The sequence below is a fragment of the Trichomycterus rosablanca genome, chromosome 8 (genome assembly GCF_030014385.1).
Source record: "Trichomycterus rosablanca isolate fTriRos1 chromosome 8, fTriRos1.hap1, whole genome shotgun sequence".
Taxonomy (NCBI): Eukaryota; Metazoa; Chordata; class Actinopteri; order Siluriformes; family Trichomycteridae; genus Trichomycterus; species Trichomycterus rosablanca.
Window position 1 is genome coordinate 38,924,441 of NC_085995.1, and position 24,769 is coordinate 38,949,209.

At 41.4% G+C, this 24,769-nt stretch overlaps 1 protein-coding gene across 4 annotated transcripts in view; it reads right to left on the minus strand.

The window, feature by feature from the left end:
* Positions 1-2,890: 2,890 nt before the first annotated feature.
* The window catches only part of jakmip1 (janus kinase and microtubule interacting protein 1), a 31,753-nt gene continuing 9,874 nt past the window's right edge, over positions 2,891-24,769 (minus strand). Inside the window, exons 8-20 of one of the 4 annotated variants that reach the window (XM_063000171.1) lie at positions 22,005-22,124; positions 21,781-21,906; positions 19,438-19,521; positions 17,187-17,249; positions 15,772-15,870; positions 13,014-13,109; positions 11,355-11,408; positions 11,205-11,270; positions 9,107-9,175; positions 8,860-8,937; positions 5,945-6,148; positions 4,861-4,926; positions 2,891-3,290 (exon numbers count right to left, since the gene is read on the minus strand). In XM_063000171.1, coding sequence (XP_062856241.1) covers positions 3,030-3,290; positions 4,861-4,926; positions 5,945-6,148; positions 8,860-8,937; positions 9,107-9,175; positions 11,205-11,270; positions 11,355-11,408; positions 13,014-13,109; positions 15,772-15,870; positions 17,187-17,249; positions 19,438-19,521; positions 21,781-21,906; positions 22,005-22,124 — 1,386 coding nt within the window. In that variant the 3' untranslated portion in view covers positions 2,891-3,029. Of the gene's footprint in view, positions 3,322-4,860; positions 4,927-5,944; positions 6,149-8,859; positions 8,938-9,106; positions 9,176-11,198; positions 11,271-11,354; positions 11,409-13,013; positions 13,110-15,771; positions 15,871-17,186; positions 17,250-19,437; positions 19,522-21,780; positions 21,907-22,004; positions 22,125-24,769 lie in introns of all 4 variants that reach the window. The other 3 variants (XM_063000170.1, XM_063000173.1, XM_063000172.1) reach the window with 3 other exon arrangements.

A 24,769-nucleotide genomic window follows, 5' to 3' on the forward strand; every position in this document is an offset into this window, starting at 1 on the left:
CCGATAAACGCACACCTAGGACCACCTCACATCATTCCATATTAATACGCCACTGAATAGAGAAAGTTAATGTTATTTTCGCCCTCACGTTGCCTAGCAACACTGTTAATCGGATTACCTTGCGTCGCGGAAGAATGCTTTATTGTAAGTTTATACACAATAAATACATTTATGATTAAACATTGTTGTACTTATTATATTTTATGTTGACCGCCGTTTTATAAAAGCAATAAGCCACCCGAGACCGTGCGTTACTGTTACGATTTTAGCACGGGGAAAGAAGTTTTAGGCACTCCGCTTCGCGTCGTGCCAAAAACGTCATTCCCCGTGCTAAAATCACAGTAACGTACGGCCTCTCGTGGCTTATTGCTTTAACAAAGGGTGTGTTCGAAAACCTAGGGAGCTGCCTTGCTGTCTTACTGTCTACATAGGCAGCTGCCTCAGTAGAGAGGATTCTAATAAGTTAGTGACTTAAAAGGCAGGTTATTCGAACGCACTACTTAGACAGCGATTCCATCGGGTTTAGCATTTCGCGTTTAGCATTTAGCATCTCGCCATTAAAACCAATAAACTGAGGTAGCATAGCACGCTAACGTCAATAACATCTCCCTTCACGTACCGATAATGGTTAAATTTCCTGACAAGGCCGAACTTGCAAATAAAAACACTCGGTACAAGTTTATACAAGTTAAAAATCAGTAATATTTTATTTACGTTTGAAAATAACTCCATTCGTTTCTCCGCCCCGTCAGCCATGAATGCTGGGATTGTCTCGATCACTAAGGCAGCGTTCGATGCTCACTCGTTCTTGAGCCAAAATAACATTGAAATAATAAGATGCCTCAGAAGTGAGGATTTTAAGGCATCTAGGATTTCGAACAGCCTCCTTCTCGGGAGCGCGCACAGGATGACGTAAAATGCTGCCTATGTAGACAGCTCCCTAGCTTTTCGAACACACCCAAAGTGTATATAAAAGTATCTAAAAGGATTTATTAATAAATCTCTCTGTAAATGCTGGTCCCAGTTAGCAGTGTCCTCATTATTATGTGAGATAACAGTCAATCAGGCGCGTGTGGCAGGGTTCATACTCGCTACAGCGAGCCGTGACCTTACAGCCCGGACAGACTGCTGCCGTGGTCATGTGTCAGCACGCCTACCCAAGCGGGAACATGTTCTGAATAAATCAGGACAAACTGGGACAAGTAAATAGATGAAGTGTGGAGAATGTGGAGAAATAGCTGTTAGGACTCGGTGATGAATTATGCATTATATGAACGTGTGACTGGGACAGAAGATCTGATGATTAAGATGTGGCATCACCAGCGTGGGGGTCTACACCCGCTCTTCTCTCTCGCCCAGACTTCTGTTCAGTACTAAATATACACGTGGCAGATGGTAACGGTGAAGTGCGGGCATATTTGTGGCAGAATTTGGAAGTTTGTGTGAATGGTGAGAATTTTTGGAACTAAATCCAGACTTGGCTTTGTGATTTTCATTCACGTTCGTGCCCAGAATCTGTAATATCTTAATCTCGCTCTCTCTGTGTTCGTATCCAGCTTTTAATCGTGTAAACCAGCCTGATTAAAGTAAAACCCTCCTCTCCTGTCCATCAAACTATTTCTGTTCATTTGTTTACACACAACTGTCATTCATCTTTATTTTTAACAGAAGTATACACTGATAAGCCATAACATTAACACCCCCTCCATGTTTCTACACTCACTGTCCATTTTATCAGCTCCACTTACCATATAGAAGCACATTGTAGTTCTACAATGGGGCCAGTGATAGCTCAGTGGTTAAGTTACTGGACTAGTAAACAGAAGGTTGCCGGTTCAAGCCCCGCCACCACCAAGTTGCCACTGTTGGGGCCCTGAGCAAGGCCCTTAACCCTCAATTGCTCATCGTGTTCTGCTCATTGTGTAAGTCGCTTTGGATAAAAGCGTCTGCTAAATGCTGAAAATGTAAATGTAAATGTACAATTACTGACTGTAGTCCATCTGTTTCTCTGCATGCTTTGTTAGGACCACCACAGAGCAGGTATTATTTAGGTGGTGGATCATTCTCAGCACTGCAGTGACACTGACATGGTGGTGGTGTGTTAGTGTGTGTTGTGCTGGTATAAGTGGATCAGACACAGCAGCGCTGCTGGAGTTTTTGAATACCATGTCCACTCACTGTCCACTCTATTAGACACTCCTACCTAGTTGGTCCACCTGGTAGATGTAAAGTCAGAGACGATCGCTCATCTATTGCTGCTGTTTAAGGCCGGTCTTCTTCTAGACCTTCATCAGTGGTCACAGGACGCTGCCCACGAGGCGCTGTTGGCTGGATATTTTTGGTTGGTGGACTATTCTCAGTCCAGCAGTGATAGTAAGGTGTTTAAAAACTCCAGCAGCACTGCTGTGTCTGACACCATGTCAGTGTCACAGCAGTGCTGAGAATGATCCACCACCTAAATAATACCTGCTCTGTGGGGGTCCTGTGGGGGTCCTGACCATTGAAGAACAGCATGAAAGGGGACTAACAAAGCATGCAGAGAAACAGATGGACTACAGTCAGTAATTGTAGAACTACAAAGTGCTTCTATATGGTAAGTGGAGCTGATAAAATGGACAGTGAGTGTAGAAACAGGGAGGTGGTTTTAATGTTATGGCTGATCGGTGCATAAACACGATGGTTGATGAATGAATGATGTGAAGGACATGAGCCAAAATCTTGTCTGGTGCGTAACATTGGTCAGGGCCGCTCTGGGCTCAGTAACTGTTAAATAAATAGGAATATTTTGGCCTAATGTCGTTCTAAATAAACACAAACTGCTTGCTAGGAGTAATAAAATAAAGAAGATTAGCTCGACAGGTGTATTTTGAAATACGAGACAGCAAAAATGTGAAAAATACAACTTTATTGAAATTAAAATCAGCTTTAGACACGTGTAGATGTGTTTAAATAGTCATTATAACAAATATCCATGTTAAAATTCTTTGACTTATATATTTAATCGAGAGAGACCGAGCGGAGCAGCTTGTTTACCTGGATGTGTGGTGTTGATACTCGTCATTAGAAGTGCATAAAAATATCAAAAAGAGAATAAAATCATGACTGAGGAACGCGTGTGTGACCTCAGATCTGTAGTGGCAGGATGAGTCCACGTTTCCATTCAGATTCTGCACCTGTATACACCTGTGTGTGTGTGTGTGTGTGTGTGTGTGTGTGTTTGTGTGTGTGTGTGTTTGTGTGTGTGTGTGTGTGTGTGTGTGTGTGTGTGTTTTAAGGCCAGAGAATAAAAGCTAAAGAGAAAAACAAGAACAAAAATAAAAACTGTAAATCATAACAAACAAGAGAGAGAAGAGAGAAAGAAGACGTTTTAGATAATATACACTTTATTAAAGTATATACATTTCATGGACAAAAGTATGTGGACACCTGACCGTAAGCTTGTTTCCTTTTTTGCTGCTATAACAGCCTCCACTCTTTCTGGAAGACTTTCAACAAGATTTTGGAATGTGTCTGTATGCATTTGTGCCTATTCAGATAAAAAAGAACATTTTGTGAGGTCAGGCACTGATGTTGGATGAGAAGGTCTGGCTTGCAAGCAATGTTCTAATTCATCCCAAATGTGTTTGATGGTGCTGGGATGAATACAGCCCTATACATAAAAGATACACTTTAAAGTAGGTGCCAACAGTTTAGGGAAGAACTTGACCAACATATCCAGGTCTTTGTGGTGGTTAGCCAACATAACAGACCACTGTGCCAAAGAGCTCTTCCCCAAACTGTTGGCACTAACATGAAAGTGTATTATTTATTTGGAGGATTGATTTCATACACCTGTCAGTAGTGGGTGTGGCTAAAACAGCTGAACACGATAATTTAGGAAGGGTGTCCACATATTTTTTGACCGTAGAGTGTAGTTAAAGAAATGTAGTTATACACACATGCTGATCAAAGATCCAAGAGTCATAATACAGTTAGATTTTAATATTAGTACTTAAACTATTAAAATAAAAACTGACAGATTTGTATTTATTATTTTTATTAATGTATTTTCATTTGTAATGTTTTTAATTACTTTTTAATGTTAATTAATAAAAATAAATACATTAATTTTTACTAATCGTTTAATCCTGGTTGAAAGGCATGAACACGTCTTGCACAGACTGTCAATCCATTCACTTACACACTCACTGTTAGGACCAATTAAAAGCAACCAATTCACCTGTAAAGAGTTTGGCATGTTCTTCAAATGTACCTTCCAAAAAACAAGCAGGAGGTGGATTTGCGGCTCTGATTTGTGAGTGAGTGAGTGAGTAAATGATTGATTGCCTGATAAATGATGACCGCCTGGTCCGAGGTTCATTCCTTTCTTGCTCCCAGTGTGAATGGGTGGCGCCGGACCCACGCCTCAGATACCTCACTCAATTTATCATTCACTGTCTGTTTTACCATCGATTTAGCCTATTCTGGGTTGCAGGGGGTCTAATGCACTGGGAGAAAGGTAGGACACACCCTGGACAGGTCTCCCTTCCATCATAAGGCCCATCCCCTTCAGACACAGCCAATCACGTCTGTATGTGACCCTCAACCGGCCCCTGGATCCCAGCAGTAGTGGGATGGAGATCAGATCTTAGCTCTCTATAAAAGCATTGACTGTTTGGCCAAAAGCACCTGCTATTTATTTATAGGATTGATTATATACACCTGTCGGTAGTGGGTGTGGCTAAAACATCTGAACTTGATCATTAGGAAGACTGTCCACATATTTTTGACCATGGGTCAGTTCTTAGCTTTTTATAAAAGCATAGACTCGGTACATCATCTCACCACATAAACCGAGAAACAAACCACGTGAGTACAAACCTTCTCTTCAATCTCTTTGATTTGTCGTCTCTGCATGTCGATCTTGTCCTCCAGATCTCTGATCCTCTGTGAGAGAAGACAGGAACAGGAACAGGATGTTGCATCAACGAAGTGATAATATAATAATAATAATGTAGACAAGTTAATAATTACCTGATTGTATTTATTTGGTCTAATGATTTAAAACCCTGAAAGTTAATATTTATAATGCACAAACATGTATTATATAGACAAAAGTATTGGGACACCATTTCTAGTTATTACATTCAAGTTTTTCATCATGACTGTGGGCCAGCACGGTGGCTAAGTGAGTAACACTGTCGCCTCACAGCAAGAAGGTCCTGGGTTCGATCCCCAGGCGGGGCGGCCCGGGTCCTTTCTGTGCAGAGTTTGCATGTTCTCCGCCTGTCCGCATGGGTTTCCTCCGGGTGCCCCGGTTTTCCCCCACAGTCCAAAGACGTGCAAGGAGAACTTGACTGAATTGTCCAAGACTGTGTCGATATAACCTTGTGTAATGAGTAACTACATAAATGTACACTATATGTCTAAAAGTATTTGGACTCCTGTTCATGACCCTGTTGGACATCACATTTCTAAAACAAATGCTATTGAACTTGAGTGATCTTTATTTGATCTTTTCGGCTATAACACCAGCCGCTCTTCTGAGAAGGCTTCTCACAAAACTTCGAAGTATGTCTGTGGGATTTTGTGCCCATTCAGTCAGAATTGTATGGCTGGGCACTAAAGTTGCTCAAGAAAGCCTCTGTTGGTGTTCCATGAGCTTGTTGGATGTCCCATATCAGAAAGAAATGGTATTAAAATAGAGCAACCTGTATGTTATCTGCCTAGAACAACAGATGCTTTTCTGAGGAGGCTTCTCACAAGACTTTAAAGTATGTCTGTGTATGGGAATTTGTGCCCATTTGTACAGCTAGGCACTGGTGTTGACATTCTTGCTGTAAGGCGACACGATATAGGTTTATGTATACATGGCATGATGGCACCAAACAGATGTTAATAACTACAAAACACGGCTAATCGTCTCATTATTATTAAACATGCACGGCGCCCCCCTCATACACACCTGTTGTGCAGCCTGGAGCAGCTCCATGCGCTGCTGTAAGATCATTGTATCAGCGTGTCGGCTCTGTCTGAGGATCTGTCTTCTCACCGCCTCCATGGACTTCTCCAAATCTGCCCTCTGTCTGTCGCTCAAACTCTCACCCAGTCGGCCGTCCGGGTCCTGTTGCAGCAGGGCATATAACGTGGCCTCCAGCTCCTGGACCCTCTGAAAGAAGACGCGTATGGTTACTATCACTGTGCCACTGATTGAGTCTTATCAGACCCTCTTCTGCAGTAAATGAGACACATCACACCTTCTGCAGGATATGGGGGGTTCTTAACTTAAAGGATGTGCTTGTGATGGATGGATGGATGGATGGATGGATGGATGGATGGATGGATGGATGGATGGATGGATAGATAGATAGATAGATAGATAGATAGATAGATAGATAGATAGATAGATAGATAGATAGATAGATAGATAGATACAGTGCCTTGCAAAAGTATTCAGCCCCCTTGAACTTTTCAACCTTTTGCCACATTTCAGGCTTCAAACATAACGATATGAAATTGTAATTTTTTGTGAAGAATCAACAACAAGTGGGACACAATCGTGAAGTAGAACGAAATTTATTGGGTATTTTAAACTTTTTTTAGAAATAAAAAACTAAAAAGTGGGGCGTGCAATATTATTCAGCCCCTTTACTTTCAGTGCAGCAAACTCACTCCAGAAGTTCAGTGAGGATCTCTGAATGATCCAATGTTGACCTAAATGACTGATGGTGATAAATAGAATCCACCTGTGTGTAATCAAGTCTCCGTATAAATGCACCTGCTCTGTGATAGTCTCAGAGTTCTGTTTAAAGCGCAGAGAGCATCATGAAGACCAAGGAACACACCAGGCAGGTCCGAGATACTGTTGTGGAGAAGTTTAAAGCCGGATTTGGATACAGAAAGATTTCCCAAGCTTTAAACATCTCAAGGAGCACTGTGCAAGCGATCATATTGAAATGGAAGGAGTATCAGACCACTGCAAATCTACCAAGACCCGGCCGTCCCTCTAAACTTTCAGCTCAAACAAGGAGAAGACTGATCAGAGATGCAGCCAAGAGGCCCATGATCACTCTGAATGAACTGCAGAGATCTACAGCTGAGGTGGGAGACTCTGTCCATAGGACACAATCAGTCGTACACTGCACAAATCTGGCCTTTATGGAAGAGTGGCAAGAAGAAAGCCATTTCTCAAAGATATCTATAAAAAGTCACCTGGGAGACACACCAAACATGTGGAAGAAGGTGCTCTGGTCAGATGAAACCAAAATCGAACTTTTTGGCCACAATGCAAAACGTTATGTTTGGCGTAAAAGCAACACAGCTCATCACCCTGAACACACCATCCCCACTGTCAAACATGGTGGTGGCAGCATCATGGTTTGGGCCTGCTTTTCTTCAGCAGGGACAGGGAAGATGGTTAAAATTGATGGGAAGATGGATGGAGCCAAATACAGGACCATTCTGGAAGAAAACCTGTTGCAGTCTGCAAAAGACCTGAGACTGGGACGGAGATTTATCTTCCAACAAGACAATGATCCAAAACATAAAGCAAAATCTACAATGGAATGGTTCACAAATAAACGTATCCAGGTGTTAGAATGGCCAAGTCAAAGTCCAGACCTGAATCCCATCGAGAATCTGTGGAAAGAGCTGAAAACTGCTGTTCACAAACGCTCTCCATCCAACCTCACTGAGCTCGAGCTGTTTTGCAAGGAAGAATGGGCAAAAATGTCTGTCTCTCGATGTGCAAAACTGATAGAGACATACCCCAAGCGACTTGCAGCTGTAATCGCAGCAAAAGGTGGCGCTACAAAGTATTAACGCAAGGGGGCTGAATAATATTGCACGCCCCACTTTTCAGTTTTTTATTTCAAAAAAAAGTTTGAAATATCCAATAAATTTCGTTCCACTTCACGATTGTGTCCCACTTGTTGTTGATTCTTCACAAAAAATTACAATTTCATATCGTTATGTTTGAAGCCTGAAATGTGGCAAAAGGTTGAAAAGTTCAAGGGGGCTGAATACTTTTGCAAGGCACTGTAGATAGGTCCTGACAGTTGAAGTGAATAACACTGATTATCTCTTCATCACGGCACCGGTTAGTAGGTGGATATATTAGGCAGCAAGTGAACATTTTATCCTCACAGTTGATGTTAGAAGCAGGAAAAATGGGCGAGCGTGAGGATTTGAGCGAGTTTGACAAGGGTCAAGTTGTCATGGCTAGACGACTGGGTCAGAGCATCTCCAAAACTGCAGCTCCTGTGGGGTGTTCCTGGCCTGCAGTGGTCCAGGATGCACTGTGGGAAGAAGGCGAGCCAGCGGAGGCAGTGTGATGCTTTGGGCGACGTTCTGCTGGGAAACCTTGGGTCCTGCCATCCATGTGGATGTTACTTTGACACGTAGCACCTACCTAAGCATCGTTGCAGACCATGTTCATGCTTTCATGGAGACAGTATTCCCTGATGGCTGTGGCCTCTTTCAGCAGGATGATGGGCCCTGCCACGAAGCAAAAATGCTTCAGGTACGGTTTGAGGAGCACAACAACCAGTCTGGCCTCCAAATTCCCCAGATCGCAATCCAATCAAACATCTGTTGGATGTGCTGGACAAACAAGTCCGATCCATGGAGGCTCCACCTCACAATTTACAGGAGTTAAAGAACAGCACACCTTCAGGGTTGTTATGAATGTAGATTTTGGTATGTCCACTGGGGGGGCAGTCCTGCTAGAAGAGAAAAGGAGTTTCCCACACCGTTGCTGCAAAGTGTAAAATTGATTTTATAGACCTGTTTGCAATGGGTGGAGCTCAAATGCCTGAATTCAGGGTGTCCACATACCTGTCCATCAATATTCTGAAATTACATCTAGAATAACATCCATACCAGGTGGGCGTGGTCCAAGGCTTGCTTCCTGTAGTCCAGCTCTTCCTCCAGAAAGCCTTTCTGTTTACTAAACAGCTCCTGTCCAGATAAGAGAACTGAGTCAGGTTTCACTACAATGATCAGCTGCATTAGTGTAGACCAGATATTTTTGAAACTGAGGGAAGATGGAACATGATATCTAGCAGAGCTTAAATATATCAGACAATACAGTTTTTTATTAGATAAGAAACCCTATGGACCGTCTGACCTTCTCATTTTCCAGATCGATCATCTTCTGCGTAAGAGCCGCCTCAGTGCTGTCGATCTGCTTCAACCACTAAACCGAGACAGACAGAGACAGACAGAGAAGTCAAGATGCTGGCAGCCAGAATGAAATGTTTTGATGCACAGCTGTATTTTTATTTATTTTTTAATGTACTGCATATTCATTCATTATTATTATAACTATAATTATATCTGCCTCATCCTGGTCAGGGTCACAGTTAACTTTAACCAAACCGTTGTGTCCATTACTTAGCAAAGGAAGTTTATGAAGCCAGGTCATCTCTATATTTCTAAACACATTAGAGAGGTGGTGCAACAGTCTGTTATGCAGTCATATCATCCATCTGGGCATCTACACAGACATAGCTGGCTATTCCTGGGAGGAGGGTTGCCAAAGCACTGTGATGGATTGGCGTCCAAGGTATTCCTGCCTTTGCATCCAGTGTTTCATGATAAAAGCGGACCTGCCTTGACCCTGACAAGTATAATGTGGTTAATGAAGGTAAAATGAAATTAAATATTTAATAAACGATAGATTAGTAAATGTGTGAGTTCTGATATGGATTAGTTGCCTCAAGCCCAGTGCTTCCAAAGCAGTTGTAGCCTAGTGGTTAAGGTACTGGACTAGTAATTGAAAGGTCGCTGGTTCAAGACTCACCACTACCAGGTTGCCACTGTTGGGCCCTTGAGCAAGGCCCTTAACCCTCGGTCACAGTACTGTTAGTCGCTTTAAATAAAAGCGTTTGCTAAATGCCAAAAATGTAAATGTTCCCTGGTGGTGCTGGACCATTTACATCCCTAATTAATACAAAGCAAAATAAAACTGTTTTTTTATACAATAATAAAGTTTTGTGTTGCAGAGGATTTGTCACTGAAAAATAGTAGTTGCAGAAATTATAAGGTAGATAAGAAATAGTGGGAGCTCAGTGGGTATGTTGTGGGTTCGAATCATGCGGCCACTAATGGGTCCTTGACTCTTTTGGCTCCAGGGGCACCGTACAATGACTGACCCTGTGCTCTGACCCCTGCTTCCAAACAAGCTGGGATATGTGGACAAGGTTTTATTGTACTGCTTATGTGTCTAAGTGTGTATGATGAAAAAAAGACATTCTATTCTTAAATAGGTAGTTTGGTAAGGTAAGTAGGTAAAGTAGTTCTTGTAAGTTTGTTTGTTTTATTAGTATTTTAACGTCATGTTTTACACTTTGGTCACATTTATGACAAAAATGGTAGTTACTCGTTACACAAGGTTCATCAGTTATATCTAACACAGTCATGGACAATTTAGTATCTCCAATTCACTTCACTTGCACGTCTTTGGACTGTGGGAGGAAACCGGAGCACCCGGAGTAAACCCACGCAGACACGGGGAGAACATGCAAACTCCACACAGAAAGGACCCGGACCGCCACACCTAGGGATTGAACCCAGGACCTTCTTGCTGTGAGGCGACAGGGCTACCCACCGAGCCACCGTGCCGCCCTAATAGTCACAGAAATGATTGAAATCTCAAGTTTTATTATTTATTCCCAATCAAAGTATTTAAACTTGTGATTTTAGCTGTAGGTAAGATAAGGTAGGTGGATAAGAAATAGTGGTAGCTCAGTGGGTATGTTGTGGGTTCGAATCATGCGGCCACTGTTGGGTCCTGTACAATGACTGTCCACACATCCAAGCTTGTTTGGAAGCAGGGGTCAGAGTGCAGGGTCAAATTTAATTGTACTGTATGATGAATAGAAATTATATTCTTATATTCTATGCTTAGGTAGGTAGATAGTTAAGGCAGGTAGGTAAAGTAATTATTGTAGATAGTTAAGGCAGGTAGGTAAAGTAGTTATTGTAGATAGTTAAGGCAGGTGGGTTGGTAAATTCTTTAGTTTTTCAATGAAAACCTTTTATAATCACCTTTAGATTGTACTAATAAACATTTATGTAGTCACTGCCATGATTAAAAGCGGGTAGCACACACATAAACCTTCATACATCATACATTCAGACATAACCCTTTTGTTTTGCTGTTATAAAAACATCTTTTTAAAATAATAAGATTTCCTTTTGTGCAGTGTTGTAATTACCGATACCTTTTCACATCGAGACAATACAGTGCTCGCCTGGATCACCGTGACCTGCTCCTCATTCCTCAGATTCTGAAAGTAAGCAAATGAAAAAAAAAATGAGTTAAGAATAATAATGTGATAATTATTGGAGCCAGAACTGAGAGGCCGTCTCACCCCGTTGTCTCCCAGTATGTCCAGCTTCTTCATGAGCTCAGGAATAATGACGTCCTGCAATTGCAAAACAGAACAGAATTACAACCGCAAGAACACTGTACAGATGTTCATGCAGAGGTGTGTGTATGTGTGTGTTTTAGAGAGAGCGAGAAAGAGAGAGAGAGATATTGAGAGATTGTTGTAGTGTGTAAAATTAAATGATTTAAGTTTAAATACAAGAAAGTATTTTGGTTTGCAAAAATGACAACTGGTTCCATTTTCACTTCTGTACCCCCTTTCACTACTACACTACCATTTAATGATCCTTTTCTTATTATTTATTTATGCATTTTCTCCCCTTTTTCTCCCAATATAGCATAGCCAAATCACTGCTGGGGACCCCGAGAGCGTCCAAGGAGGGTGTATATACTCGCCTGACACACACTCCCTCCAACATGTGTGCAGTCCACCAATGCCTTTTTATTCACCCATACATAAAAATTGTCGGATTTGCTTACGGAGACCCACATCCCGATCTCTGTGCTCCTTCACTTTCTGTACAGGTGCCCTGGGCAACCAGGGTCATTACACAGCGATGGTGCCACCAGGGTCCTTACCCACCCCTTGGTCCGGTCTTTCCCACCCAGCAGACTGGAAGCCAAATTTGTCTGCTGTAGGCACTAGCCATTTGTGCCTGCTAGAGGGCACCCAGCCGACTGGTAGCAGAACCGAGAATCAAACCCGGGAGCTCAGAATCTCGACACTGGTTTGCTAGTGACTTATCCCGCTTTAATAGTCCTTTAAGACAAGTACCTCTTCACCAGACTGAATCATTATTATTTAATTATTGTTTATTTATTTTACAAAACTACATGGGACAAAAAATGAGAAATACTAGTGAGACTGGTGCCCTGTTCAGTGTGTGTTCCTGCCTTATACCTGGTATATGAACTGTATATGTCAGTATTATTATTGCAAACCTGGCCAGGATGAAGTAGTTACTTTAGTAAATAAATAAATATAAAATAATTATAATAATAGGCATGAATCTCTAAGGTGCTGTTGGCTTACTGTTGGTCTGCGAAGGTTTGGGATGGGGATTTGGGAACTGCTTCTGTGGTGGACTGGCACTCTGTCCAGGGTATTCCTGTATGGTGGAAGTGGACCTGCCTGACCAGGATCAGTTGGCCAGGTTAATAGCACATTAGAGTGAGAATCTATGACTTTTGAGGAAGCTAACTAGTTTCAGCTGAAGCTAACAGCTATGAAATTCAACAACCAAACAAATTTATCCTCTGTCTTTAGTTTTTGGTACCAAGCTGTGGCCCAACCACTCATTTAATGAGTTTCTCCTTACCATAGAGTTTAAATAAATAATAATAAATTATATAATAAAGATAATAGTAAAAAAATAAACAAGTGAAGAGTCAATACATTGACCATATTTATGTAAGGTGCAGTAACAATGTAATGCCTGCAGAGGGGGTGCTGCAGGCATTGTCCCACAACATTCAATATTCACCCATAAAATTACCCCTATTTTCCTTAGCACCCCCACTTTCTGCATCCCTGATGGGTATTTCACTCCTGTCATAGATTTGGGGGATCATTAAACTGGCCTGTGTGCATGTATGTACAGTAGCAGTCACCATAACACGTATGCATGGTTGGTGGTTGTACCTTGATGCCCTCGCGCTGGCAGTGTAGCTGCAGGCTGCTGTTATTGTCCATGGCAGAGATTTGCAGGTTAAAGGCAGGTGAGCGCCGCTCCCTCTCCTGTTAGTCAAAAACAGAATCGATCTAGAGATGGTAGGCATTCCCTGATCAGCCCCCTGTCCTGGTTTTGTTCCTAGTGTTATAGTCTATGTTCTATACCAGCAGACGTTCATGAACGGCCTCCAGGTTATGACATCATAAAATATCATTTGCTGAACGATGATGCTAATGAATACAGACCTCGATTTGATGGTGATCCAAGATATTTACAAAGTTTGTGATGAATAACAGTTTTTTAGTTTATGTGAAGTATATTTAGGGTTTAAAATTCACTTTGTGAAGTCAAGGTGGGTCGTTTTTACCCTTAGGATAAGTGGAGTAAACAGAATGTTACGGTTACAAAAGGTAACAGTGCTGTTAATAAAACACTCCCAGAACCTGGACACCTAGAATCACCAGCTTATTTGGTGATTGGTGAACTTCTTTATTATTGAATTAAATGTATTTTTATGTTAATTAAATATTGTATCAATGAAATGTATTTATTTATTTATTTTTGCCTGACCATGAACCAGAGTAAAACTGCACCTTAGCAGATTCTAATTACTGCTTTATATTTTGACCCCCGTTTTCTTGGTTATGTAAGCACCTTCTTCTTTAGAAATCAGACTTCTTGTCCTGTTAAAATATTTTTTTTCTTCTCCAGATTATCTCAAATATCAGCTGGTACATTTACTAAATTCATGTAGTTTCATTTAGTCCTGTATAATGACTCTGAGAAGATAATGTACTATGAGAAGAAAATATAGTATATCATACTGTATATCATGATGCTCCCACTTCCATACATCATTGTGGGTTGGATGTTCTTGTAATGGTATACTTGTTTCTTTAAAAATAACGAGCTTAATTATTGCCAAAGATCTATTTTTGCTTAATTTGACAATTCAGCTGATTAGTCTAGACGTTTATGTGCAGATTTCTTTGTGCTTCTTTTTTGTTGGGAGTGGAGAAGATTGTGATGCAGTTCATTGCCTTTTTTCATTCTAACTGCTGTTCTTGCTGTTTTCAGGTTATTCTGCAATCTTTTCTATGTGCAGTAGTGATCTCTCTACACAGACGCATTTTACATCATCCTACACCCCCGAGAAGAGGGCATGTCTAAATTCTTAGATCCCTTAAAATGCTCCTACTGAGGCGCCTTAATTCTGAGTGATAATCTCACACGTTTACGAGTGTCGTTTATTTACAAATTCGGGCTCATCAGTGACAATTTAACTGTTTTCGGTACACAGAGGGAGACGTTAGCTGGCGTGCTAGCGGGTTGTGCCGTCTCAGCCCACTGGTTTGAATAGCCTGAGGCTAACTGTGTTAACTTAGCTAAAACTGCGGTGACATAATAACGGTAATCTCTGTCCAAGTACTGCGTCTAAATAATCTGCCTTATTAGTTCCAGGTCTTATTAGAATCCTCTCTACTTAGGCAGCTGATCAGGTAAGGCGTACACAGCAAGGCAGCTCACTAGGTTTTCGAACAGACCCTTTTGTTCTTGCTTCTCTCTAATGTTCTTCATCACTGGTCTGAGCGCACTCACTGAAATCCTTCATGAAGCACCTGTCCATGGACAATTATTTACAGTTTTTGCTTGTTTTAAGTGTCCTTTATAATTAAACTGAGTGCAATTTGCAAAGTATTTTTAATATACAGGACTTGTCTGTTGACTTTGTATTCATAAGTAAGAACATTGTGTAAAATTAAAGTAGACCTATGCATTGAATGGTTAAATAATTGTTTCTCCAGGTGCTCGGATGGTGCACAACTCACAGATTCAAATTTGTGAGTTCGAGAGTTAAGATTTGAAGGCCAGGTGGGGTGCCAATACTCCCAGTCGCCTGTACGGACGCTGAATGGCTTGTCTGCAGGGTGGGAATGCAGGAGCGAAAACCTCATAAACTGATGCAATTACGACCTCTGCTGGCAGATCAAAGATGCCTGCACAATGAATAGAAGGATAATGGAGGTCGGTGCATGACTCTACATATGCGAAACTGATCTCCACAAAAAGAAGGGCGTGTGCAGTAGAGACATCAGTAAATTTCATACAGCTGGATATTGGGAGAACACTGAAGGAAACTCAAAAATAGATCAGATCAAAACAAAATACTTCCACCTAACGTAAATGCAATAAGAAACTAATGTAAAACTGATAGACTTATTTTATAATCACACCTACACTATATAAACAAAAGTATTGGGACACCCCTTCCAAATATTGAGTTCAAGTATAAGTATTGAATCCACAACAGCTTCACAGATGCATGCGGTAGGTGTGCTTGTCCCCGGTAAAATGATGACATGGGTGATTTAGGAATGATGTGCTGGACAATTACATAAACACAAATACAAATCCACACACACACACAAACACACACACAATAACATGCGGGAAGTGAGGACAAAAAAAGATGAGGATCGTCGTTTAAATAAACTTTATTCCAACGTCCATTTAACAAAATAAAAGAATAAATGTACAATATTTAAACTTTACAATAATGACAGGGATGAATATTTAAACAAAAATGATGCAGTGCAACGTTGTTCGTCTGCATGCATGTGTGTGTGTGTGTGTGTGTGTGTGTAGACGTTCGTGAATATCTCATGCAGATAAAACTTGGGGGTGGATGGCTCGGGCTGTTGCCGTGGGAACATGGCATTCTCTTACTTCCAGTTCTAGGATGCGAAACTCCAGCAGCTCGTTCTGGTCCTGTGTGTCACGAACCTCACAGCGTAAACGCAGCTCAGCCTGCTCCAGGAACTCTATCTACCATAAACACATCCAGAAGAGGTCAAAAAATAAAAATAATGGCTAATAACATTACGTTTTGTATTTATTTTGTATAGATGTATTATAAAAGTTTCTTTTGTCCCCTCATTTTAGTCATTTCCAGTTCCCAACTGTATCTCTTTCACCATTTACACCACCCCTGTCCAGGCAGACTCACAGACAGCTGCACCACATGTGGAGAGACATGCCATACCCTTCTGTGAGTCCTTCAGTGAGGAAGCCAGTCAAAACCTCCCTTTCTCAGGCACAGCCAATTGTACCTGTTGGACACCCGGCCAGGTTAACAGCACAGCTGAGAGTCAAATTCAGAGAGCTTAAGATCTCAGCTGTAGTGAACTACTGAATTACACTAATGCACCACAAAGGTATACAACATAGGTATACCATTACTGACTGTTTCCCCAGAATCATTGTGCATGATGCTGTAACACACCCTGGACACGATGCCAATCAATCACGAGGCCTTGGCTAACCCCAGGACAAGGATGTCTTTATGTTGACACCTAACCGGCCAATAGCACCCCTATGAGCAAGCGCTATTTATTGCTGTGCCATCTGAACACCTAATTTTGTAAGAACAATTTGGTTTTGTTCCTAGTGTTATATTTGCTGAACGATGATGCTAATGAATACAGACCTCGATTTGATGACTGTTCTTGAGTGACCCCAGATATTCACAAAGTTTGTGATGAACAACAGGTTTTTTGTTTATGCAAAGTATATTTAGGGTTTAAAATTGTGCGCCAGTTTGTGAAGTCAAGGTGGGTCATTTTTACCCTTAGGATAAGTGGAGTACACAGAATGTTACGGTTACAAAAGGTAACTGCTGTTATTAAATTGAATTATTAAGTATTATTGAATTAATTGTATTAAATCGAGAAGAAAAGATTGTGGTGCAGTTCATTGCTTCTTTTCATTCTAAGTGCTGTTCTTGCTGTTTTCAGGTTATTCTGCAATCTTTTCAATGTACAGTAGGGGTCTGTCTTAAAACCTAGCGCTCTCTCTACACAGACGCATTTTACATCGTCCTACACTCCCGAGAAGAGGGCGTGTCTTAATTCTTAGATTCCTTAAAATGCTCCTTCTGAGGCGCCTTAATTCTGAGTGATGATCTGACAAGTGAACAATTTAAAAGCCTCCTCCACCACTTCCATTAATTACAGACAAACCTCGTCACGTGTAATGTGCAGTGTGGACAAAAAAGAAACGAGCTACAAACGTTAATTAGATCTAGTATATACAAACGCCTATGCCTATAGTGTTTGTACAAGATAGAGCGGAATATGCTGTACCTTTTCTCTAAGTTCATGATTGACCCTGACAAGATTCTGCTTCTCCTCCACCCACTTTGAGTCCTGTATCACAAAAACAAGCACACACACACACACACACACACTAATTAACAACACACATATAATTGCACACATGCAATTATCACAATTAATTCCAGACATGTAAGTTAGCAACAAAGCAAAAATATACAGTGATGAATTAAACTTCAATGACATGTGATAAAGAAGGCGCTTTCATCCACTTAAAGAACTGTGACAGCATACTGTCTAAGCAATTGAGGGTTAAGAGGCTTGCTCAAGGGTCCAACAGTGGCAACCTGGCAGTGGTGGGGTGTAAACCTTTCCATTACTACTCCAGTACCCTAACCACTAGGCCAGTGGTCCCCAACCACCGGGCAGCGGACTTGTACTGGTCGCACAGAGAGAATAAATTATTAGAGCTCGCTACAAGAGCAATTAAATTTCCAAAAATTTTCAGCTGTTATTGTTTCCAGTCACCACTAGGTGGGAGCAGCGTCTCGTTGCATTGTAAAAAGCTAAGAATTCACACTGATTTTCCATTCTATAGTTATATTTAAAATCCTGAATGAAATTATATATTATATGAAACCGGTCCGTGCTGCCAAAAAGGTAGCAATAGGCTACAACTGCCCACAGACACGATTGGTTAATGTCTGCTGAGTGGGAGGGCCTCTGCCGGCTGGTCGATGGAGCCTAAACAGAGACGGGGGATAACGGAGATCAGTGCATGACTCTCTGTTTGAAGCAAGTGGCAACTGCACATGTGTCGGATGGGGTAGTGTTAGGTACGACCCTCCTCGGTCAGGGTCAGGGTCGGAGTCTGGATTGGATACGACTAAATTGGAATTAAAAACGGAATGAACGGAATTAAAAACATTGAAAATTAGTAAATTTTACTGCTGAATCTTTTCACTTTTGGTGAGTAACAGTGAAAAGTATAAAAACAAGGACAGCAGATGATGGCTCAGATCAAAACACCAACCAGTCTGAGTACTGTATTATTGAAAATCATACTGCCCAACCATAGTACATAAACAATCTTTTTTTTTCCAGCTAATTCCACACATTCAAATATCAAAACAGCAAGCTACCGAATACAAACCTTTTATATCTCCAACATAAACACACACATGCACACACAGGGACAAATAAAGAAAGCTAAAAGTTAGAGAAGTGCACAGACACTATACACCGATCAGCCATAACATTAAAACCATTTTATCAGCTCCACTTACCATATAGAAGCACTGTGTAGTTCCACAATTACTGACTGTAGTCTATCTGTTTCTCTACATACTTTTTTTAACCTTCTTTTACCCTGTTCTTCAATGGTCAGGACCCCCACAGGACCACCACAGAGCAGGTATTATTTAGGTGGTGGATGATTCTCAGCACTGCAGTGACACTGACATGGTGGTGGTGTGTTAGTGTGTGTTGTGCTGGTATGAGTGGATCAGACACAGCAGCGCTGCTGGAGTTTTTGAATACCGTGTCCACTCACTGTCCACTCTATTAGACACTCCTACCTAGTTGGTCCACCTTGTAGATGTAAAGTCGGAGACGATCGCTCATCTATTGCTGCTGTTTGAGTCGGTCATCTTCTAGACCTTCATCAGTGGTCACAGGACGCTGCCCACGTGGCGCTGTTGGCTGGTGGACTATTCTCAGTCCAGCAGTGACAGTGAGGTGTCAACATCACTGCAGTGCTGAGAATGATCCACCATCTAAATATTACCTGCTCTGTGGTGGCCCCGTGGGGGTCCTGACCATTGAAGAACAGCATGAAAGGGGGCTAACAAAGCATGCAGAGAAACAGATGGACTACAGTCAGTAATTGTAGAACTACAAAGTGCTTCCATATGGTAAGTGGAGCTGATAAAATGGACAGTGAGTGTAGAAACAAGGAGGTGGTTTTAATATTATGGCTGATCAGTGTATATTTATGCAAAATCATGCAAAAAAACAAAGAAACGTGCAGAATGATTAAACATGCAGAAGCAATAAAAACTGAACTGTTCATGACCAAGCATGATAGAAAGTCAACCGCACTGGATTGCAGATGTGTTCTGTACTTATTTTGCCTAATTAAATATGTCTAACATCGTAGCACTCGCGGATGGCGGAGCATCGGTTTAATCTGTGGCAGATCGTCTGTGCATGGCGCCAGCAAACCAGCACAGATGCCAGACATACAAGCAGCAAGAAGCCCTGCGCCTTCCTTCTCCTTTACCTGCCCCTTCTCTGCCAGGCTTCTCTCCAAGTCAGCGTTCCTCGCCTGGCAGGCGCTCAGCTCCGCCTGCAGCTGCTCCCGCGTCTGACGGACAGAATACACAGCCAATCAGAGAGAATCAATTCGTGTCGAGGATTTCTAAACGTGTTCTCATCACCAGCGTGATTAATGCTAGTATAATTCTATACATTAGAGCTACCTGTCTTCAATAATCTGTGAACTGTTGATGGGTCACTTCTGGACAGTTTTCACTATGGACGATATAGACATATCAGTCTTTCGTAAAAAGATTGGACACCCCTGGTCTATTTGCATGTTTTGCTGATTTTCTAAGTAAAACCCAGTTATTCTCTACAATACTGTATTACTACTGTACCTAATATTATGAACAGATTCAGGGAATCTGGAGAAAGACCAGAAACTACTGTTGAATGTGCTTGATCTTTAAGCCTTCTACAGCATTGTATGAGAAACCATCTAGCTACTGTAATAAATATAGCCATATAGGCTCAGGAGTACTCCAGAAAACTGTTGTCATTTAACACAGTCCGCCACTGCATCAAGAAATGCAATCTGAAACTCTAGTATTCAAAGAGAATGCCAAAATCGATTTTGTGATGAGTTCTCTGGGTCTAAGCTCATCTCAGATGATTGAAATACAGCAGAATTAGGGCTGGGCGGTATATCGCGAATATCGATATATCGAAATATAAAAATGGCCATATTCGATGTATTGTGTATGTCTAGGATACACAGGTTACCATTTAAGTGCATTTAAAACAGAGCACAAAGGCGCTAAGCTGGACTCTTTCCTTCGTGCATGAGCTGGTCGGCGCGTGCACGCACACACATACAAACCGAATCACTGTCCGAAACGACTCTTCTCAAACGAATTATTCATTGGAATTGAATCAGGGAGCTGTGCTCTTATCTATGGTAAAGATTCATTCGTTTTCGCAGATGAACTGATTCATTTGTGTGGGCAAAGAGATTCATTCGTGGTTCCAGCCTTGATAAACAGATTCATAAACCAATCAGAGCTTCCGAATTCAGATTTTGGGTGGAATTTCAATCCCTCTCTTGATTGGTTGTAAAGGCATAAGTCACAGTTTAGTGAACGAATTACCAGTTTCAGCTTTTTAACAGGAAAGCCGTTTTATGCAGTATATTCTGCAAATATTCTGGAAACATATAAGGTGGCTTTTAAAAAGAAAAACAAGTGGATTATATCCTCAGGTAAGCAGCGGTTATGATTTTATGCTGCTGTGTGCTTGATCTGGGTCGCGGTGCTGCTGTTTACCGCGCTTTCATTTGCAATAATAGAAAAGCATCATCAAATATTAAACTTTTTCGGGATTTTTTATGCTCATTAATTTGAAGTAAAACGGAGCAGAAATGTGATTGTGAGATTCTGCTGGTTTGTTTGATATAAATATTGTCAATATGAATACAAATACAGCCTGTAATAATAGAAAATATAAACACTGTAATTGTCAGAATTGATCAGAACTACAATATTTTGTGTTTTTAAGATAACATAAATAACAATATAAGGTAAAATACGGGCAGTGACCTGCCACTGTACTTTAAGTTTACATTATATCGTATCATATCGTATATCGCCACTTCTCAAAAGCATATCGAGATAAGAGTTTTTTAGTCATATCGCCGAGCCCTAAGCAGAATCATGTGCATGATCAGATGCTCTTCGGTGCTTTAAATTAGCCCAAAGTGTGTGTGGGTAAATCTGTACACTGATGCCACCCTGTGATTGACCAGCGCCCCTTTCCAGGGTGACTCTTGCCTTGTGTCCAGTGTTTCCAATAGGCAGCATAATGTTGGGTTATTGTAAATTTATTTATTTAGATGTTTTCCAAAGCAGGAAGGGTAGTAGTCATTGTTATATCAATCTATAGTCCATGTCAAGAGTTATTTTAGTATGTTGTTTTTTTTTTCATATTCATACTCATAGGTATTTCTATAGATTGGTTATTGTAAATCAATGAATGGTTAATGTATTGTTCAGATGAAAAAAACAAAAAAAACAGCTTTGCTAAGAACTACAAAGCTTTTAAATTGGCACATGATTTTATTAAACCTAATCTTTGACTAAATACTATAAATGTAAAGTAAATCTAAATCTGAATATTACAGGTCCGCCTAGAGAACGATCTGGTGATTTGAACCATAATAAACAAATAAATTAAAAGGCATTAAACTAAACATAACATGCTAACCGTGCAGCACGGGTGGGTATGACAGAATGATCACTGGTGTGGGTAAACGAAAAGCAATGTGATCGATGTGGAGTGTGTGTACTGTACGTGTGTGTTTTGTTCTTACCCTGCAGTGTCTCTCGGGGTCCAGAGGGCCGGTCGTCTCCTGGAGAAGGGCGTAGGCCCGCTGCAGGGCCTGGTACTCTCGTGTCAGCTGGCGGAAACGGAGCTCTGCCTCCTCTCGAGAGAAGACCTGACGAATTAAAGTCCACAGAAGAAACACATCACACAGTGCGGGTCGGCTTCAGGTTTGTGCAAAACTCTGTGGTGGTAAAAAAAAGGTAAACTTACATCCTCGAGCTCCTCCTCTGGGGTGGCCGGGGTTTGGTCTGTGTTGTATGATGTCAGGGAGGACGTTTCTGAATCGACGGACTCCTCGTCAAATCCAAAATATGTCTCCACAACATGCCTCTGATACAGAGAGGAATAAAGAAGAATAAAATATTAACATTATTTAAGTTAGATTTAATACTTAATCTTCAGCTGTGCTGTCATCCGAGTGAGCGTCTACATACAGACATCATTTGCTGTGTCTGAGGAGGATGGCCGAGGCCACACGATGGATTGCAGCTCTGTCTAAGGTGTGTTACTGCATTGAAGCTAGACCCACCGCAACCCTGACCAGGATAAAGCAACTATGGGCGTACAGGACAATCCACCTCACAACATACAGAAGTTAAGGGACCTGCTGGGAACATCCTGGTACCAAATACCACAGTCTCAGCTCTCAAAGCTGATTTAACAACACCATAGGTGGGTGGTTCTAATGTTTTGGCTCATCAGTATACACACTATATGGCCAAAAGTATGTGGACACCTGACCCTGAGCTTGTCGTACGTCCCATTTGAAAAACAAATGGTATTAAAACAGAGTGACCTCTGTGTGACCTTTTCAGCTAGGACACCAGCCGCTCTTCTGAGAAGGCTTCTCACAAGATTTTGAAGTATGTCTGTGGGAATTTGTGCCCATTCAGTCACAAGTTGCCATGCCAACATTAAATTTTGCTGGATTTGACAGGAATCTGCTATGTCTGCATACACAGTGTCCAGAACTCCCTTGTAGACTGTACTCTACCACAGACTGATCTAAATGATTAAGAACTCTAATCTAATTCTTTTTATTCTTTAAGAAATAATTTTATTGTATATGTTTAATTTTATTCTAATTCTAGGCCACACAAACAAGATGGGTTACTGTTAAGTCTGGTTCCTAGGGCAGCCGTAGCTCAGCAGTTAATGTACAGGACTAGTAACCAAAAGGTTGCCGGTTCAAGCACCACTACTGCCAGGTTGCCACTGTTGGGCCCCTGAGAGAGGGGACAGTGGTAGCCTAGTGGGTAGAGCTTTGGGCTATCAACCGAAAGGTTGAGAGTTCGAATCTCAGCTCTGCCATGCAACCACTGTTGGGCCCTTGAGCAAGGCCCTCTGACCCCAGCTTCCAAACAAGCTAGGATATGCGAAGAATGAATTTCGTTGTACTGTACGACTGTATATGTATATATGACAAATAAAGGTGTTCCGTCTATCTAAACAAGACCCTTAACTCCCAAGTGCTTGAATTGTACTCAGTCATAATTGGAAAAAACATCTGATAAATGCTGCACATGTAAATTTAAGGTAAATGTTCCTGTCAAGGTTTCTTCCTTGTTATTTTAAGGGAGGTTTTCCTTGTCACTGTCGCCCCTCGGCTGCTCAGTGGGGTTTTCTTTTTTTGGTTTTTAGTCCTGGATGCTGTAAAGTTGCTTTGAGACAATGTCAATTCTATAAATAAAATAAAATACAAATAAATTTGACTTGATTTGACTATTCCTGCCTTGCAGCCAGTGATTCTCGGATCAAGCAGTTAATGAAAATGAAATAAAACAACATAATTTGTCGCAGTCTTAGAATATAAATGTAAACTTGGAGTTTTGATAACACAACAGTACGGAGTCTCTGTAACCCTGCACTTTTTAAGACGTGTCACCAATTCTAAGGTTGGCATGGTGGTTATATCAGACTAACTTTAGTAAATATGTAAGCGACTAAATATAAATATACACTGATCAGCCATAACATTAAAACCACCTCCTTGTTTCTACACTCATTATCTATTTTATCAGCTCCACTTACCATATAAAAGCACTTTGTAGTTCTACAATTACTGTTCTTCAATGGTCAGGACCACCACAGAGCAGGTATTATTTAGGTGGTGGATCATTCCCAGCACTGCAGTGACACTGACATGGTGCTGGTGTGTTAGTGTGTGTTGTGCTGGTATGAGTGGATCAGACACAGCAGCGCTGCTGGAGTTTTTAAATACTGTGTCCACTCACTGTCCACTCTATTAGACACTCCTACCTAGTTGGTCCACCTTGTAGATGGAAAGTCAGAGACGATTGCTCATTTATTGCTGCTGTTTGAGTCGGTCATCTTCTAGACCTTCATCAGTGGTCAAAGGATGCTGCCCACGGGGCGCTGTTGGCTGGATATTTTTGGTTGGTGGACTATTCTCAGTCCAGCAGTGACATTGAGGTGTTTAAAAAGTCCTATATGGTAAGTGGAGCTGATAAAATGGACAGTGAGTGTAGAAACAAGGAGGTGGTTTTAATGTTATGGTACGTATGTATGTGGCCACGGATGCACTGAAATCTTAGAAAAACCAGGACACGGATCTTAAATCTGAGAGGATGATTTACAAAACCGTGAGCACTGTTGAGGTTACAGTTTGTGAATCGGTGGGTACAGTTTATACCCCGAGAATACAGATTACTAAACCGTAGCTACAGATTTTGCTCTTCACATAGTTTTTCTCATTAGTGATCCCTAAGGGACACCATACAACAGACACTAAAACCAAATGTAAACAACACGCCATCAGTCTGAGCTGTGGGCCCCTCAGAGACCCTCTCTGATCTTACCATCGTGTTTGTAGGTCATCTCCTGACATCCAGAGAAATACAGACACACCAGAGCGCAGAGACAGATGAAGGACGACAGGTAGAGAACCAGCAGGAAATAATCGTACATCATACTGACGGTGCGTAGGTGTGTGTGTGTGTGTGTGCACACGCTCA